Consider the following 18,897-nt stretch of genomic DNA (forward strand, 5'->3'; position numbering starts at 1 on the left):
GCCCTGGTCCGGCAGCAGCCGGTGTTGGCACCACCTGAGCGTGTCAGCCGAGGAGCCCGGAGGAGGGGCGGAGAGCGGGGCGCCAGTGAGCCGTGGCGCTGCAGAGTGCGGGGGGGGGGGGGTTACTTGCTGGGCGGAGACAGGCAGCTGCAGTCAGATTGCGGAGGGTGGGGGCGCAAAGCTGGGGGCACGGGTGAGAGGCCCGTGCTGCTGTTTGGTGAAGGCAGAGGAGCGAGGCTCACTCGATCTGCTCCCTTCTTCCCCTCAACCCTGGCGGGAGCCCGGGAAACTTGCCTGCGGACCTGGCAGGGGGAATGCTTGGGGGGTCAGGATGCTGGGCTGGGACTCAGTGCTCCAGAGGCTTTCCCAGCAGCGCCCTGACTCCTGGTGAATGGTGCCTCCCCCTGGCGCCCGTGTAGGAGCAGAGCGTGGGGGGGACGGGAGCAGAGGGGCAGGTGAAAGGCTCTCGCACGGGGCGAAGTCTGACTCGGTTTCCTGCCTGGGCTGGCCAGGCCTGCGTTAGTGGTCAGGGACAGCCCACGCTCACCCCCCCTTGTTTCACGTGGCAGATCTAAAGACCCCAACGGACTCCTCAGTTCACAGCCCCTTCACCAAGCGCCAGGCTTTCCCGCCAGCCTCAGCCATGATGGAAGTGTTCATGCAGGACAAGCAGCCTGTGGGCACAGCCTCTGCAACAGGACCGCCTCCCCCCTCGTCCCCTCTGCCCGGCAAAAGCAACTCCCTTCCCCAGATGTCCCCGGGGTCGTCGGACAACCAGTCCTCCAGCCCGCAGCCCGTGCAGCAGAAGCTCAAGCAGCAGAAGAAGAAAACCTCCTTGACGTCCAAGGTATGGGATGGGTGGCAGCAGGGGCGTGCGGGGCTGCCTGGACTTGTAGCAGCCTCCCCATGTTGATGGCCGTAGAGCTGGACTTGGCTGCCCGGAGTCCGATTGGGCTCTTAGACGTCTGTGTTCTCGGCTGACCGGATTCGTATGGACGGCGGAATCCGGGGGGCCCAGAGCACCCCTAGGCCCTGGGGCAAGCGTGTTGGAAATTCCAGCAGGGTGAGGGCGGGTGTCATTGAAGTCAAATCCGGGGTCCGCCACCTCGGTGTCCGCCAGCCGCGTAGAGCCGCCGGTTCTGCTGCTCAGCTGACCCCAGGTCCCCGCTCCCCCCTTGCTTTGTGACGCCGACGTGCGGGGCCGGCCGAGGCCAGAGCCCTCCACAGGTCCAGTTTTCTCTGCCCTCCAGCGTCTGGTTTGTTAAAGCGGCTCTTCCTGCGGGCAGCCTGGCTCGGCTGCCTTGCAACGACGCGCCTCCCTTTGCAGATTCCTGCCCTCGCAGTGGAAATGCCTGGCTCAGCAGACATCTCAGGGCTAAACCTGCAGTTTGGGGCGTTACAATTTGGTTCGGAGCCTGTTCTCTCGGAGTACGAATCGACACCCACGACGAGCGCCTCTGTGAGCCAGGCTCAAAGCAGCCTCTACACCAGCACTGCGAGGTAAAGGCCTGGGGCCAGGGCCTGTGGGGGACAGGCAGGTAGCTGCTACGGGCAGCCGGGCCTCCCGCACTGTCTGGGTCTGTGGGCCTCTGATAGAGCCCCCCGATCTAACCCATGCAAGGTCATGCACAGAAACTGCTGAGGTTCTGGAGTCTTCTGTCCTCGCCTAGACTCGTGGGGCAGGAGTTTCCCGGGCGCCCCTAGATGCCAGAGTGCAGGCCTGCACTGTTGATCCTGGCCGGGAACCCCCTAGCTACTGCATACCAGTAGACCCTTTCTGGCTGGCCTCGTAGCCAAAAAGGGGGGACAGCGTATGCAACAGAAAGCACTTGAGTGGCCCGCGGACTCAGTCAGACAGGCCTACGGCTGATTGGCTCGCGGCGCTTGAACAAAGGAAATGTGGGCAGGTTTCCTGCGGCCAGGGGGGAGCGGGGAATCCCCCCACACGTGCCTGGGGCCAGTGGGGAGCAGGGAATCCCCACACACGTGCCTGGGTCCAGGGGGGAGCGGGGAATCCCCATACACGTGCCTGGGGCCAGTGGGGAGCAGGGAATCCCCACACACGTGCCTGGGGCCAGGGGGGAGCGGGGAATCCCCACACACGTGCCTGGGGCCAGGGGGGAGCGGGGAATCCCCCCACATGTGCCTGGGGCCAGTGGGGAGCAGGGAATCCCCACACACGTGCCTGAGGCCAGTGGGGAGCGGGGAATCCCCACACACGTGCCTGGGTCCAGGGGGGAGCGGGGAATCCCCACACACGTGCCTGGGTCCAGGGGGGAGCGGGGAATCCCCACACACGTGCCTGGGTCCAGGGGGGAGCGGGGAATCCCCACACACGTGCCTGGGTCCAGGGGGGAGCGGGGAATCCCCACACACGTGCCTGGGTCCAGGGGGGAGCAGGGAATCCCCACACACGTGCCTGAGGCCAGTGGGGAGCAGGGAATCCCCACACACGTGCCTGGGTCCAGGGGGGAGCGGGGAATCCCCACACACGTGCCTGGGTCCAGGGGGACGGGCTGCGCGCGCTCGGCTCTTCCCGCTGCACGTACGGATTGCGGGGGCGTCCGTAGCAAGCCGGGAGAGAGCGGAGCCCGTATTTTCCGGGCACTGTGAGTGTGCCGTGTCGGGTTCAAGGGCCCTCCCATGCTGCCCTGCTGACCCTGCTCCAGCGCTAGCAAGTGTACCGAGCCTGCCGCCGTGCTGGAGTTGTCTGGGGTGGAGGAAGCAGCCGCGGGTTGAGAGCCTGTGTGCCCCAGGAGCTGCAATGTAAGCAGTGATTCCAGCGACCCGCCCTGGTGAGGCTGGTGGCACAGTGGTTCACAAGTTCAGCTGACGTCCGGGTTCTGTGCCGCTCCGGCTCCGAGCCAGGTAGACCAGCGGCAAAGACCATTGAGGCGGGGCAGCTCGCCCTCCAGCCGCTGCCATGTGTCTCCGGTTTCTGTGCTTGCCAGTCTGGTTTCAGAGACTTGTCCCCTCTCTCCTGATGGAGGACAGGGAGCTCTCAGCGTGTCGGAGGAACCTGCCTGTGCGTTGCCCACGCAGTTGTATATGGAGCATTCCATCCCCAAGCCCTGCAGGGCCCTTGGCCCAGAGATACTTCAGGAGCCAAGGGAGCGCCCCCCCGTGGTGCGAACTCGTTTCGTTTCCTGGGGCGCTGTAAACTCTCCTTGAACCAGTGTGAACGGGGACAGGCTCGTGATTCTCACCGCTCGGTGACTGGCCGAGGGTTATTTGATCAGGTGCAGCTGGTTAACCGCACCGTAAAAGCACCCTGCTTGGTTAATGATCAAACAGCAGAGGGTTTTAGTGCCATGTGCTGCTGCAGGCCCCAGAGCCACTTGTGACTCGCAAGCCTCGCGCCGTGTCCTCGCAGCCGCCCCTCCGAGTTAGGCCGTCCTAGCTCCGTCGTACGGCTGGGAAGCAGCCCCGGCGCAGTGCAGTGACTTGGCCTGGGCCGTGCGGCCAGTCAGCAGCAGTCGGAGCTCAGGTGCTCCTGGTTCCCGGGCCAGTCCACAGCACCATAAGCCTCTTTCCGCGCGTGCCCTTCTGCCTGGTTTGCTCCGCGACCGTGCCTAGCCCCTGCAAGCAAAGGCTCAAGGCTGCCAGCCCAGCCAGGTGGCTTTGCAGAGACGACAAACTCCTTCCCTCCTTTCTGTGTAGTGAATCCTCATCGGCAATTTCGTCCAATCAAAGCCAGGAGTCTGGTTACCAGGGCAGCACGATACAGACAGCAACGTATACCTCCCAGAACAGCGCTCAGGGACCACTGTACGAACAGAGATCCACCCAGACCAGGCGATACCCAAACTCCATCTCCTCCTCGCCCCAGAAAGACCTGAGCCAAGCCAAGGTAGGGAGCTGGCCGTGCCTGCCTTCCGGGGCCAGCACCTCTGGAGGGCAGCTGTCATTGTGCAGCACAGGAAGGTTGTAAGAAATCCAAAAGCTGGTTGCGGGGCCCTGTGGATCCGAGCTGGCCAGTGTAGGGACCTGAGAGCTCAGCTTCGCTGCCTTGTTGCAGGAAAGCCACCCCCCGCCTGAGCGAGGGCAGCTGCTCTGCAGGAGTGGGGCTAATGTCACCACAGAATGCGGCAGCCGACTGCAGCCTGGCCTTGCTCAGACCCAAGGGGGACTTTCAGTGGAGCGGTGAATGAGGGAGCCCCATGGTTCCCTGACTTCAGTGGAGCCTGCCTGCAAAACCTGCCACACGGCTAGTCGCTGTGTCGGTGGCTAGTGGTTGGGAATTGGAGCTTTGTTGTTAACGTTGCCCCCAGTGGGCCTTGCAGCTGCGTGTGGCACCTGGGTGCTGTTGTGGAGGGGGCATTTGGAGCTAGTTATTTCTGGGGAGGGAGAACGTGGGATTTCCTCTTTCCTTCATGTGGTTCCTAGTGCCCCCTCTCTGGCCAAGAGCTGTGCACATCTTCCTCTGGCGTCTGCCCTGCCACCCTTGGGCCGGCTGCTGGGCGGGGAATTGCTCAGCTCTCTTCTGTCCCTGGTGCTGCTGCCTGGGGAGTCTGTCCCTTTCCCTGCAGGCTTCTTGCAGTGGCCGTTTTGGGGGCGGGGTGGGCAGGGAAGTTCCTCAGGGACCCTTTGGTGTCCCCTCTCGTGGGATCTGACCCGTGTGCCGAGGGCCCCTCGCTGTTGGTCGTGCCAGGTGCCTGCCGAGGGCTCTGGTACCAGGGGTCCCGGTGCTGAGTTGTGGCCGACAGTGAACTTCCCTGGCGGCACGTGGAAAAGCGCAGTGTTCCCACAGCACCGGCTCAGCTGCTGGCCTTGCGACGGAAGGGAAGGGGTAAGGCTGGGGAGGTCGACTAGCCTGGGCTTATCAGTTAATCTTGTCGACTACTCGCATCTCCCCCCTTCCCCCCCCCCCCCCCCCCCCGCCGGCTGCCTCTGACGCAGGAGCCAGCTTCAAAGCTGGTTCCCCCAGCACTGGCTCTGTGGTGCCACCTGCCCCCCATCCCCCCGCATGCTGCTGCCTCAGGGTGAGGGCAGGGGAGGCTGCCATGAAGCAGCCCTTGTCTTCAGGGGGTCCCAGCTTCCCACGGACAGTGGCTGCTCTGCATCTTCCGGGGCAGCCTCTGTCCCCGTGGGCAGGGGCTGCTGCCACCCTGCGCTGCTGCCTCTGTATCCGAGGCGGCAGCAGGCCCGGGCGGGGAACTGGCTCCCTGTGCCTGATAGAGGCAGGAGCGTGGGGTGGCAAGGGGCTCCCCAGCAGTGGGGCCGGAGCGCACTGGCTGCTGGCCTGTGCCGGGGCCTATCCAGCAGTCGGGCAGCGCCCTAGTTAAGGCTGAGAAGGGAGCTTGGTGCCAGAGGGGCTGGTATGTGCCCATGGATCCCAGAACTATGCAGCGGAAATGGTTCGATCCAGCCCGACCAAACTCTCCCCTTTTTTCCAGAATGGTTTCAGCTCTGTCCAGCCCACCCCATTGCAGCCTGCGCAGGCTGGTGAAGGTGAGCGCCAGCGGGCACCCGGGGGCGGGGTTGCTCTCACCCCACGTGCACTCGTGCTCCTTTTGGGGTTGTGCGCAGCAGCCTGGCCCAGAAAGCCGTCCCCTTGCTGGCCTGCTCTGCGCTGCTCCGAACACGTTCTGCCTCTGCCGTGTGTCGGGGCCACAGCCGTGAAGTGGGGCCCTCTCTTCCCAGCGCTGACTCTCGGCCCTTTTCCTAGATCTCGGCTCTGTTTAGTGGGATCAGGATCCCTGCTTCCGGCTTACAGTTGAGGGAAACTGAGGCACGGCTGTGCGGGGACTTGATCGTGGTCATGCAGCATGTCCGCCTCAGAGCCAGAAATAATTCCCTGGTCTCCCCTCCCCTCGGCGGCGTCCCCCTCCCTCAGGGGCTCTTGGGAGCATGCAATTTGCTGGGCGACTGTGTTCAGGGGGCCCCTAAGCCCGGCTTCCATCCCTAGGTGCTCCAGGTCCTGTCGTGAAATCAGATTCTCCCTCTGCCCCCAATATCGCCCCCCTGAGCGACGCAGTATCCGCCTCGTCCCTGCTGACGACCGCCAGCCAGCACGTCTCGGCGCTGAGCAGCCTGAACCACAGCGAGGAGCTCCCCAGTACGACCACGGCCCAGCTCGGCAGGTGAGCGGCTGACGAAGCAGAGCGCCAGGCCCTGGGGAAGCCTGGGGGGAGGGGACCTTTGAGAGCACTTGCTGTCCAGGGGCTGATGCGTCCCCCTCCCTCTCCCAGAGGGCACCTCCAGGATCCCCTCGCTCATGCTGAGTGGTGGAGCGTCAGGCAAACTCGGCAAGAGAAGGGGCCTCTTCCCCTGCCGGGCCCAGGTGTGGGGAACCCTGGCCCCCCCCAAAGGAGGGTCCCTTGAGAGCAGTGTCCTGGGCGCTCTGTGCCTGGGATGCAGGCTGCGCTGGCTGGGCTGGACTTGGCTCCCAGTCCCGTTGCTCTCTCCGTTCTGGTTGTCTGGTCCTGGCAGCTGCCGCTTGCCGTGGAGGAAGGTAACGGAGCTGGGGCCGCCCTGGAGGGAGTGGAGCCCAGCGGCCCAGGCAGAGCTCTGCCCTTGGCTTGACGGCTTTTCCTCTCCTCCCACAGCACGTTACCCGCCCAGCAGAACAGCCTCTCCTCGTCGGCGTCCTCTGGGCGCACGTCGACGTCCACTCTTCTGGTGAGTCCCAGCGCCGCGCCCTGGGGCTGGGGGTGTGCCGTGCTCTGCGCCGGCCAGGCCCCGCGGCAGCGTCTCAGCCAGATGAGTGCGCCTGTCGCTCGGGCGCGCTGCGCCGGGTGGCAAGGAAGTGGCTGAGTGGGCTTGGCGCTCACGCGGGGGGTGTTTCAGTATATTCCATGCGTGTCTGTTACACACCCCCTCCCCGGTTCCAGGCAAGATGAGGTCCTGCCTGTCTGGCACGTGCCAGTGTCTGGCTCGCTGTAGCCATTCGGGGGGGGCTCTGCCACAGGGACCCAGAGTTGCAGCCAGGCGCGGTCAGACTGCGCTGTGGCTGGTCGAACTGCGGCTTCGCACTGCTGGAATACTGGCCCCCGTGCTGCTGGAATACTGGCCCCCGTGCTGCTGGAATACTGGCCCCCGTGCTGCTGGAATACTGCCCCCCGTGCTGCTGGAATACTGGCCCCCGTGCTGCTGGAATACTGGCCCCCGTGCTGCTGATGCTCCAGCAGAATGGATTTGTCCCAGGCCACGCTATGCGCTCAGCCCCTGCTCCCAGCAGGTCTCCGTGCCCAGCGAAGGCTCCGGACGGCTTGCCTGGCCGCCTCACACGAGTGGCTGTGGCCGGAGCAGGGAAGTCCCTTTCTCCCGGTCTCACGGAGGGCTGCGGTGCTCGCTGTGCGCTGGGGAGGGCTCCAGGCTCGCTTAGGCGTTGGCTTCCTTGTAAAGTGTGGCGGCTTTCGGTAGCACCCCTTCCGGCCGACGGAGGCTTGTGTCCCAGGGTGAGTCGCGGGGGCCTTCGTGCTGGCTGTTGGCCCGATGGCTCCCCAGGCTGGAAATGCGCTGATTCACCTTAGCCAGGGTCACGCCTGAGTCTGAACAGGGGACAGGAACCTTTCAGAGCAGGGGATTCTCACCCCCTCCTTGTTCTTGTTCCCCCTCTGCCTGCTGGGGCGCTGGAACCGGCGCTGTCAGATGGGCCCTGGTGGCTGTGGAGCTGGTTTTGTTGGCCAGCTGGGGGTACGTTTGTCAGCCTGGGGGGGGTTGGAGCTGCTCTGTTGCTGTGCCGGGTTTCCCCAGCCACGTGTAGTTCTGGCTGCGGCCACGTGGTGCTTTTGGTCAGCTGGAGAGTTCAAAGCTGGGTCTCCCCCCCGCCTACGTGGAGCCTGTCTGGCTGCTAACTCGCTCTCTCCCCCCTGCTTTAGCACACGAGCGTGGAGAGTGACGCAAGCCTCCATCCCTCTGCTAGCACTTTCTCCACCTCCTCCAGCACCGTCTCGGCCGCCCCGCCTGTGGTCAGCGTCTCCTCCAGCCTGAGCAGCGTCAGCAGCCTGGGCCTTAGCCTCAGCAGCAACTCCACAGTGACCGCCTCCACTCGCAGCTCTGTGGTGACCACGTCAGGTAGGCCCGGGGCGGGAGCAGGGGGCTGCTGGCGGCGGGGAGGCGTGGGAAGCGGAGCTGGTGGTGGCTTGTTTCACTGTGTGACGTGTTTTCCTCCTTCAGGAAAAGCCCCTCCCAACCTCCCTCCTGGAGTCCCCCCATTGTTGCCTAACCCGTACATCATGGCTCCAGGGCTGCTACACGCCTATCCGGTGAGTGGGGGCGCCGGCCGCAGGGGCGGCATGCTGGTAGATCCTTCCTAGCTTGCTCTAGCTGGAAGGGAGGGACTGAGCGTGCCAGAGGAATGCAGAGTTGGTACCAGATGCAATCGAGCAGACGCCCTGTTTGAGCTTGCAACACCAGACTCTTACAAAAGGCTAGTTGGGCTGCCTGGGACGCAGCCGGCTTGGAGGCCCCTCTGCTGTGCGGAGGCCCTGCGGGAGGGAGCAGTGGGCTGTGCAAACAGGAATGTTTTCCACCCACATGTGGAATAAATTGTGTGTGCACAGGGGTGTGGGCGGATGTGCACCCCCCATAGCAACACACACTGCTGGTGGTGAGCGCTCGGCTAATCAGCTGGGCAGCATTGGAATCTCTTCTGGGAGGCTGCAAGAGCGCTCAGCTGCCAGGGAGCCCCGGTGTTCTCGGTGGAACGCTCAGAGCTGCTCACGCCGTGGTAGGGCGTTCGCAGATCCCTGCCCAGGGCAGAGCGAAGGGCCTTGCTTCCCAGCAGCACCTTTTGGTCGGGTCCCTGGGAGGGCAAGGCTGGAGCAGTGCCAGGGAGCTTGGCTGGCTTGGGAAGTGGGCAGCAGCGGGGCACAAACACTTACCCCAGAGCTGTCTCCCGAAGGGGCGCACTGATGGCACTGCCGGTGCGGGAGAATAGTCCCAGCAGCTGGGAACCAGGGTGCAGTGAGCCACAAATCTTAGCCGGGGTGCTCTGCTTTCCCATAGCAGCCCCCATTCTGTTGGGCCCCCTGCACCTGGCCAGCCCGGAGCCCAGGCCTAGCTGTACGATAGGTGTGTGAGAAACACTCGACAGCTTGTGTGTAAGTACGAACGGGACTGCCCCGGTACTGGATGAGGATTTCCAACAGCCACGTGTCTCAGCTGCAAGCTAGAGAGCTGAGCCAGTCCCCTCGCGGCCTCTCACTTTGCAGCCGCGGTTTCGTGTTGTGCAGGGAGCTGGTCTTTCCCCGGGGCCGGACAGCGCTCTGTTCTCCGGCTGGGCTGCTGGCCAGGCGCGGCCCCCGGCGCCATGTCCCTAACGCGGTCTCCTGCTCCCCTCTTAGCCGCAGGTGTACGGGTATGACGACTTGCAGATGCTGCAGACAAGATTCCCCTTGGTGAGTACCTCGACCGTGAGCTGTCGGGTGCGGGTCTGACCCTCGCCGTCGGCCTGTGTCTCCAGAGAGCCAGGACGTGCGGGCCAGGTGGCAGCGTTGGCCAACAGGCGTCGGTGTGTCCGTGGCGGCACCATTCTCCGTGGTGCATGCTCATGCTCAGTGCTGCTCTCCCACATGTCCTCGGGCGCTTGGGACTTGGGAGCGGTGATGCTTCGGCTAGCAGCGGTGATGGGGGCGGGAGGGGTGGGAGCCAGCACCCCCAGCAGGCGGGGCTCTGCTCCCTGCGAGGGGGAGGCGGAGCGTCCCCCAGCGGCTGCTCTGCCCATGGTGCTGGCTAGTCTGTCTCCGGGGGGTGGCGTGTTGTGCGGAAGGGAGTGATTCTTGTAGCCATGGCTGTGGCTGCAGGGGGCCGGGGCCTGGCCAGAGCACGCATACCAGTAGACCTTGTCTAGCCCTCCTCATGGCCAGAGAGGGGGGATGGTAAATGCAAGAGAAAATCCGGAGTTGCTACCAGATGCGATCAGCCTCCCATGTGGCTGATCCGAACTGCATTGCTCCAACACGCTGGGCCCTTGCAGCCCAGAAACCTGCGTCTCCCAGCCGCCTGCAGCCTTGGAGCTCACTGCCCCCCTCCCGGGCTCTTTCAGGATTACTACAGCATCCCGTTCCCGACCCCCACCACCCCGCTGACGGGCAGAGACGGCAGCCTGAGCAGCAATCCATACTCGGGTAGGAGAGCGGCTCCGTGGCGCTCGGGTTTGGGGTGGCCTTGGCCGGGGCGGGGTTGTCGCTGTCTTCAAATGACTGGGTGGCATTTCCTGTCCGTTGCTGCCCTGCACTTAACCCGCCTCGCTAGGGAGGGGCTGGGCGTCCCGCTCTGAGCAGCTGCCTGCACCCTGCCGGCTGGGACTAGCCCTCTCGGGGTCTGGCCTGGGGATAGGGCTGCTTCTTGCTTGCTTCCCCGACAGTCGGATGGGCACCTCCGGGCAGCCACAGGGCTAGCGGCTCCATTTAACCGGCCTGGTGGACCTGGCAAAGCAGCGTCTGAGCAGGGGGGGGTCAGCTGGCGGAGATGGGGCAGACACCCGGCGAGGACCGGAACGCTAGGGGACAATGCTGACCGCTCCGGGGCCTGGGCAGTCTCGCAAGGAGTGCCAGGTGGGGCGTTGAAAATCTGGACTGAGCACGTGCCCAAGGGGCCGGTCGGGAGCTGGAATTCGCAGGGGCCATTGGGCCGCAAAGGGACTTCGCATCCCAGCTCCAGCTCTGGGGTCTGATTAGCAACTTTAGCTGCTTGTCTGTGCTTCCCGTGCAGCCTCCCCCCCCCCCCCGGCGGCGGGGGGCTCGTGCGCAGAGCCTGCCCAGTGAGCGCTGGAGCCAGAACTAGCGGTTGTGCTCCTGGCTGGCTCTCAGCAGTCACTGCCTTACTGTGCGCTCTGAATGGGGAGCGTGTTGGCAGGGGAGAGAGGCAGGTGCTTTCCCAGAAAGGCCAAGGAAGCCTTGCCAGAGCCCACGGCCCGAGCCCGGGCTCCAGGGCCAGCTGCTGGGAGGAGAAGAGGAAGTGAGATCCCTGGTTCTGGGCCAGGGTGAGGGGTGAGCCGCGCTGTGAAGAGGCGCTTCAGCTCGGCCGGGCTGTCTCCTGTGTCCAGTGAGATCCCAGCCGGGGCCTGGGGGGGGTTCAGTCTGCCCTGCAGCTGGGCGGCCGTGGGGCAGTTGGACAGCACTGAGGCGCTTGTGCGGAGGGGCCTCCCCCCGTGCGAGGTGGGGGGGGGTCAGTGCCACTGCGCTCGCACGGGATTTGTCCCCTGCAGGTTCTTTGCTTCCCCGCCGGAAAACGACTTTCTGCTGGGGAAGCCAAAGGAGGGTCCTGCCCTCCCTGCAGTGTTAGGGGTGAATCGCGGGGGCAGGAGGGGCTCTTCCCCTGCCCCGCTGTAGGAAGCTCTGCAAACTGCCCCTCCTGCACCCGCTGCTCCTCAGCCGCAGGGGGATGGATCCCTGCCCAGGGAACTGCTCCCCCATCCACATGAGCCCCAAGCCCCTTCCCTGGGCCAGCTGCGCCCAGATCCCCACGCCCTCAGCCCACTGAGCCCTCCATACCCAGACCCTCCTGCTGAACCCTGTACCCAGGAGCCTCGCCACGCCCCATTGCCATGGCATCCACACCCCCTCTGAGCTGCTTGTGCCCGCATTGCCCCACACGGCCTCCCCTCAGATTCTGCTTTCAGCCTGCCTGCTGCCTTGGCCAGAGGCGCAGGGCTCGGGGGTGTTTCTGGGGCTGGCCTGGCCCTTGAACTGCGTCCGAGCCCTGGGGGACAGCTGCAGGGTGACTCCCCTCCCACCCCCACCCTGGGCAGCCTGCGGGAAGTGCAGAGCCAGGCGGGAGCCTCCGGTTGGTTGAGAACTTTGCAGCTTGGATAAAGGGCCTGGAGCGCCCGGGCTGCTGCCCAGACGCCTCCCCCAGGTGCACAGCCCGGGCCAGCCCCAGGGCTCGATTGCAGCCTGCACCTGCCCTTCCGGCTTGGGGCTGCAAGCGAGCCGGCTGCCCTGTCTGCCATTGCCGTCAAAGCCCCGGTGGGGTGGGTCTGGCGTGGGCTGCGGTGGGGCCTGCAGGGTCTGACCTGCCCAGCTCGGATCTCGCTCCTCGTGGGGCCGGGGTGCGAAGGCCCCTGGGGGGGAATCCAGGCACCCTTCTCCCTGGAGCCTCCCGGGTGTTGCCATGGCCTGCTCGCCCACTGCCGCCTGGCATATAGGGGGTGAGTCTCAGCGGCTGCCCCTGCCTGCAAGCTCCGCCCCCTCAGCTCCCATTGGCCAACAGTGGGGAAGCCAGATGCCCCTCAGGTCTGTGGTCACAGGGGTGTGTTGGCCCCTTCTGGGAGCAGCATGGGGCGGTTGCATGGCCCCCCTCCCATAGCCAGCGCCCCCTCCCCCGCCCAATCTCCTTTTCCCCATAGCTGGCACCCATACCTCCAGCCTCATCCCCCTCTCCTAGCCAGCTGCCAGCGCCCATACCCCCCCCCCCGAGCCCCCCTTCTGTAGCCAGCACCCCTACCCCACCCCAACCCCCCCCTTCTGTAGCCAGCACCCCTACCCTGACCAACCCCCTCCCCTGGAGCTACCCCTACCCCAGCCTCATCCTCCCTCCGGTAGCCAAGCGCCCCCTGCCCCTTCTGCACCCCCAACCCAGCCTGACTCTCCCTTCCCATAGCCGGTGCCTCATACCCCTGCCTCACTGCTCTCCTGTAGCCAGCACCCCATACTTGCTTCTGCCTGAACCGTGCCTCAGAGCCATTACCCTGATCCCCTCCTGCCGCAGCCCAGTGAAGGGGGAGCTGGGTGAGACCTCGGGGACAGGGCAGGGCAGCTCTCGGGAGGTGATCGCGGGCTCGGAAAGGCTGAGCCGCTGGGTTGGGCCCACTTGCCTGCAGGCAGCTCCGAGGGGGACTCGTTTGGTATGGGCCAGCCCAGCGTGCTGCGTGGCTGCTGGCTCTGGGGCGTGCTGCAGCAGGGTGCCAGGCGAGCACTCCGTGCCCGTGGGGAGCGTCCCTACGAGCAGCCCCCCCCCACGTGACGGCTTGGAACCCCCAACCGTCGGGCGCCGGGGCACCCTCCTGCAGCCAGGCCAGCACTCACCAGTCCCGGTGGCGTCTCCGAGGGCCCGTTCCCATCTGTCTCCCCCGTCCTCCCCGCCCCAGGTGACCTCACGAAGTTCGGCCGCGGCGACGCCTCCTCGCCCGCCCCAGCCACGACCTTGGCGCAGCCTCAGCAGAGCCAGACGCAGACACACCACACCACGCAGCAGCCCTTCCTGAACCCCGCGCTGCCCCCCGGCTACAGCTACACCAGCCTGCCCTACTACACAGGGGTCCCGGGGCTCCCCAGCACCTTCCAGTACGGGCCCGCCGTGTTCCCTGTGAGTGCTCCCTGCCATACCCTGGGGAGGGGGGGCGGGCCTGGCTGGCCTGTGCTCACCACCGGCCCTTCCTCGCCCTAGGTCGCGCCTACCTCTTCCAAGCAGCACGGTGTGAACGTCAGCGTCAACGCCTCGGCCGCCCCTTTCCAGCAGGCCAGCGGCTACGGCTCCCACGGCTACAGCACCGGTGAGAGACACGGGGGGCCGGGGGGGGTGTCCCATCCTACAGCAAACCTCTGCTCAGGCCTGTGAGCGGGGAGCCTGCCCCGTCGGGCCGTGCCTGTCGGCCCGGGGCTCTCCGGGCTGCCGCCGCCGCCTGGCCAAGCGCCCCTTTCGGCCCCAGGCAGGGCGGTGCAGCAGTGAAGGCCTCCCGGGTACCAGGCCCTCCAGAGCCCGGGCGCTAGAGCGGCTGCTCAGCTGTGGGGGGCACCTGCTGGCTAGAGGCAGCGCTGTGGGGGCCTGCTACATACGCCGAGCCCTGCTCTCCTGGGCTAGAGGGGTGGCCGGGACCTGGCTCTGTCAAGCTGAGCTGGGTTCTCTGGCTCTCCTGATCCTGTGACCCCAGCCAGGTGGGCGGGCAGCCTCCCTTCAGGGCTGCGGGGGGGGGGGGGATTAGTCAGCCGCTGGGGGAGGCAGGGGGGGGTTTCTCTTTCCCACCTGCCCTGCACTGGGACTGGCTCCGGGAGAGAGCTGTGCAGCGGATTGGTTCTTGATTGGCCCGGCTGGGGCCCAGCGTTAGTGCACACAGGCGGCCGGGTGCACAGGCGGCCGGGCGCACAGGCGGCCCTTGCAGCGCCCCCCGGCTGGATCGTTGGCTCCCTGCATCGCGCTGGCGCAGAGCGTTTCAAGCCAGCGCGGCCATTAGATCAGCTAGTGGGACCCGTGTGTCGCAGGCCTGAGGATTCCACCCCATGCCCCAGCAGTGAGACAAGGAGCCTTGTGTGGTTCCAGCGCAGAGCCTGGAAAGACAGCCGCTCTGAGCTGGACGAGCTGCCCTTCCCGTGGCCGCCTGCACCAGCTGTGAATCGCCCTCCCGGAGAGGAACTTGTGCCCGATGGCCGCGTGTCTGGCATTTGCTTCCAGGGGTTGGTTCCCGGGGTGGCTGCCGCCACGAGCTGGGAGTCCTTTGCTGCTCGGACGGACGCGCTGCCAAGGCCCCTCGATAGGCTGCCCAGTGTGAGCGCTGGGACTTGCTCGTGGGCTCTGTCTCCAGCCTGCCGGTCCTCTTGGTGGCTCTGCCCCAGCCCGTGCTTTCCGCTTCCTGTAGGCAACGTGGCCAACGGGCCCCAGTGCCGGGGTCGCGGGGGTAAAATCGCCTCCTTGCGCTTAAGCTGGCATCAGCCACAGCTTCGCGCTGGGTGCTCGTGTTCGGTTTCTGCCTGGGAGACCTTGGGTAGGGAGCCCGGCTCAGATGCGCAGTGTCCTGGGGAAGCCCGTTGTGGGCAGAGGGCCCGGCGTGCCAGCCAGGCCGGGTTGTGCTGCAGGCCTGCCCGAGTGGGTTACGTCTCCCTCCTCGCGTGGACGTGTGCTCTCTCCAGTACCCCTCGGGTCTGGTCAGACAGGCCCCTTTTCTGTCCAGCCTGTGCCTGGCCGCAGTTGTCTCTGCCCTGCTGGGTCCCAGCTCAGTGTTCTCTGCAGGGGTGGCAGCAGCTGGCCTGTACCTGCAGTGTCCTGGCTGGCGCTCCAAGGCGTGCTCGTGGGCGACCGCCAGGGGGGTCTCTCCCCAGACAGCTTGTGCTGTCTCCGTTGGGCTTTGCCAGGGCAGGAACGTGGGACGAGAAGGCCCAGCCGGTCCGTTCTGCACCGTCGGCGCAACGCTTGGCATTGTGCCCATGACTGTCGGCCCTGCTCCGGCCTCTCCTGCCTGTGCGGGGAGGGGGCCAGGCCACACTTCTTACTGCCACGGCCAGAGCAAGGGACCCGTGACCGTGTCTGCCCCGGGCTCCTCGTAGCTGGCAGCCCCTTTCCTCCCCGTGTGCCCGCACCTGGTGCCAAGGTCCGGAGCTGGCATCTCGGTCCCAAGGGCCCTGCCTGCACATGCAGGCATTAGCGGGCCCTGGGCCCTGCCTGGTGCCACTTGCCCCTCTCCTTACGACTGTGGGGTGGGGAGGGGCTAACCTGTGCCCTATGGGGCAGGAGGGCGGCCTTGTCTTGCTGCTGCACCTGCTGCCCCCAGAATGCTGCGGCCACAGTCCTAGGACTTGTCCTAGTGCTGTCAGGCTGGAAGCGGCCTCAAGGTAACTGAGCCCGGCCCCCTGCATGGGAACACGAGAACAGCCAGACTGGGTCAGGCCAAAGGTCCTTCCAGCCCAGTGTCCTGCCTGCCCACGGTGGCCAGTGCCAGGTGCCCCAGAAGGAGTGATCCCTCCCCTGTAACCCACCTCCAAGGAAACGGGCGAGGGACACCATCCCTACCCAGCCTGGCTAACAGCCATTGACGGACCCAACCTCCATGAGTCTAGCTCTCTTTTGAACCCTGTTAAAGTCCTGGCCGTCACCACACCCTCTGGCGAGGAGTTCCACAGGTTGACCTTGCTGAGTGAAGGAAAACTTCCTTTTGTTTTAAACCTGCTGCCTGTTCGTGTCATCTGGTGACCCCTAGTTCTTTTATTGTGGGAATAAGTAAATAACTTTTCCTTATTCACTTTTCCCAACCAGTCATGATTTCATAGACCTCGATCATATTCTCCTTTAGCCTCCTCTTTTCTAAGCTGAAGAGTCCCAGTCTTTTTAATCTCGCTGCATATGGGACCCGTTCCAAACCCCTCACCTTCTCTGAACCTTTTCCAATGCTAATAGATCTTTTTTGAGATGAGGTGACCACATCTGTACACAGCATTTAAGATGTGGGCGTCCCATGGTGTTCTACAGAAGCAATAAGATGTTCTGTCTTACCCATTATTATTTTTTTAATGACTCCTAACGTTCTATTTGCTTGTTTGACGGCCGCTGCACACTGAGTGGATGTGTTCAGAGAACTCTCCGCAGTGAGTCCAGGGTCTCTCTTGAGTAGTTGTAGCCAAATTAGTCCCCATCATGTTGTATGTCTAGTTGGGATTATTTTTTCCAAGGTGCATTATTTTGTATTTATCGACATTACATTTCATTTGCCGTTTTGTTGCCCAATCACTTAGTTTGGGGAGATCTTTTTGAATCTTTTCAGTCTGCTTTGCTCTTCACTATCTTGAGCAGTTTGGGATCATCTGCAAATGTTGCCATCTCAGTGTTTACCCCTTTCTCTAGGTCATTTATAAATAAGTTGAATAGGATGGGTCCCTGGACAGACCCTCGGGGGACCTCACTAGTTACCTCCCTCCACTCTGAAAACTGACCATTTATTCCTACCCTTTGTTTCCTGTCTTTTAACCAGTTATCAATCTATGAAAGGACCTTCCCTCTTATCCCATGACAACTTACTTAAGAGCCTTTGGTGAGGGACCTTGTCAAAGGCTTTTTGGAAATCTAAGTGCATTATATCCACGGGTCCCCCTTGTCCACCTGTTTGACCCCCCTCAAAGAACTCTAGCAGATTAGAAAGGCCTGATTTCCCTTTACAGAAACCATGTTGACTTTCCTCCAACAAATTATATTTGTCCTTGTGTCTGACAATTTTATTCTTTACTATAGTTCCACCTAATTTGCCCAGTACTGACGTTAGATTTACCGGTCGGTAATTGCCAGGATCACCTCTAGAGCCCTTTTTAAATATTGGTGTCATGTTAGCTATCTTCCAGTCATTAGGTACAGAAGCCGATTTAAGGACAGGTTACAAACCAGTTAAAAGTTCCGCAATTTCCCATTTGAGTTCTTTCAGAACTCTTGGGTGAATGCCGTCTGGTCCCGGTGACTCGGTACTGTTAAGTTTATCAGTTTGTTCCAAAACCTCCTCTGACGCCTCAATCTGGGACAATTCCTCAGATTTGTCTCCTAAAAAGAATGGTTCCCGTTTGGGAATCTCCCCGGTATCCTCAGCCGTGAAGACTGAAGCAAAGAATTCATTCAGCTTCTCCGCAACGACTTCTTCACCTTTGAGGGCTTCTTTAGCATCTCCCCTGTCCAGTGGCCCCCTTCCTGCTCCTGATGCACTAAAAAAAGTTTTGCTTTTTACTTTTGGAGTTTCTGGCTGGCTGCTTTTCAGACTCCTTTTTGGCTTTTCTTATTGTATTTTTCCACTTAATTTGACAGTTTATGCTCCTTTCTATTTTCCTCACTAGGATTTGAGTTCCACTTTGTAAAAGATCTTATGTCACTGCTTCTTTTACCTGGTTAATTCCCAGCGGCACTTCTTTGGTTCTCTTACTGTGTGTTTTCATTTGGGGTATACATGGAAGTTGGGCCTCTCTTAGGGTGTCTTTGAAGATTAGCCCTGGCTGGTGTTTGTCCAGCCTGTAGTGCCGGGGAACCCACAGCTCCCTTGGGCGCCTGCTCTGCAGCTTAGCTAGCCTGAGAGAAAAGGGTTTCCTGGGGACCCTGGCTGCAGGGGGTCCCCTTGCCTCTTGTCCCGTCTCCCGTGGCCAACAGTTGAGCGCTGTCTCCTTGGGATGAAGCTGGCTGGGTTTTCCTGGGTGCGTAATCGCACCCCTGAGGTTCCACCCTCCTCCCGGGGCAGGCTGGCTAAACCTGGAATCATTCTGGTTGCTGGCCTGTGGACACGCTCCACTTTGTCAACCTCTTGCCTAATCTTTGTCCCCCAGGGCAGGACGTGCTGTTGCAGCGGAGGCCTTGTCGCGCCGGGACAGGGCCTCCCCCGTCTTACACGGACACTCCTGTTACTAGCAGCCTCCTGTCCTCCTGCTTCCTCAGCTCCTTCTGTTTGAGCCACTGGAGTCCTCCAGGGGCTCCCCAGCCATGCTGCGGCCTGGCCAGCCCCTCCCCATGTCCACCGGCTCGCCGCCCCTCCCAGCGCACGCTGGCTAAACACGCTCTCCCCTGCATGGTCCAAGCCACCGATGCAAATAGCAGCAGCCCCCGGCTAGATCCCCCTCCCAGCACAGGAGCCTTCCAGCGGGAGTTCTTCCCCTGTCTCTTGGAAGGACCCTGCTAATTCTTCAGAGCCCCACATGCCCCCTGAGCAGAGGGCTGAGTGGTGCTGGGCCGTCTCTCGGCACACTGCTCCGTAGTGCCCATGTTGCCTGGCACCAGGACGTGAGCTGGCTGGGCGCGCCCCCGCAGAGGGCTCAGATGGGGCGTGAGCTGGCTGGGCGGGCCCCCGCGGAGGGCTCAGACGGGGCGTGAGCTGGCTGGGCGCGCCCCCGCGGAGGGCTCAGACGGGGCGTGAGCTGGCTGGGCGCGCCCCCGCGGAGGGCTCAGACGGGGCGTGAGCTGGCTGGGCGCGCCCCCGCGGAGGGCTCAGACGGGGCGTGAGCTGGCTGGGCGCGCCCCCGCGGAGGGCTCAGACGGGCGCGCCCCCGCGGAGGGCTCAGACGGGCGTGCCCCAGTGGAGGGCTCACAGTCTCGGGGGGGAGCGTGGAGCAGCTCCCTGCTGCAACCAGAGAAAAGGACGGCAGGCGCAGGCGGCAGAGATGAAAGCCCCTCTGGTCTGGAAGGACAGGGCTGTCGTGCTTCTGCAGCCGAGCTTCTTGGGAGCCCTGCCCCTGCCACGCCGGGCACCAGCTGGTGACGCAAGGCAGAGGGGGTGACGGC

At 63.6% G+C, this 18,897-nt stretch overlaps 1 protein-coding gene across 11 annotated transcripts in view; it reads left to right on the plus strand.

The window, feature by feature from the left end:
- The window catches only part of UBAP2L (ubiquitin associated protein 2 like), a 45,203-nt gene that overhangs the window by 23,350 nt on the left and 2,956 nt on the right, over positions 1-18,897 (plus strand). For all 11 annotated transcript variants that reach the window (XM_089772624.1, XM_089772626.1, XM_089772629.1 and 8 more), the window contains 12 exons: positions 570-847; positions 1,328-1,500; positions 3,661-3,850; positions 5,397-5,451; positions 5,909-6,083; positions 6,549-6,621; positions 7,824-8,019; positions 8,122-8,210; positions 9,291-9,344; positions 9,992-10,073; positions 13,037-13,254; positions 13,336-13,441. In XM_089772624.1, coding sequence (XP_089628750.1) covers positions 570-847; positions 1,328-1,500; positions 3,661-3,850; positions 5,397-5,451; positions 5,909-6,083; positions 6,549-6,621; positions 7,824-8,019; positions 8,122-8,210; positions 9,291-9,344; positions 9,992-10,073; positions 13,037-13,254; positions 13,336-13,441 — 1,689 coding nt within the window. The remainder of the gene's footprint in view (positions 1-569; positions 848-1,327; positions 1,501-3,660; positions 3,851-5,396; positions 5,452-5,908; positions 6,084-6,548; positions 6,622-7,823; positions 8,020-8,121; positions 8,211-9,290; positions 9,345-9,991; positions 10,074-13,036; positions 13,255-13,335; positions 13,442-18,897) is intronic.

The sequence above is a fragment of the Pelodiscus sinensis genome, chromosome 22 (genome assembly GCF_052426305.1).
Source record: "Pelodiscus sinensis isolate ZL-2025 chromosome 22, ASM5242630v1, whole genome shotgun sequence".
NCBI classification, from domain to species: Eukaryota; Metazoa; Chordata; order Testudines; family Trionychidae; genus Pelodiscus; species Pelodiscus sinensis.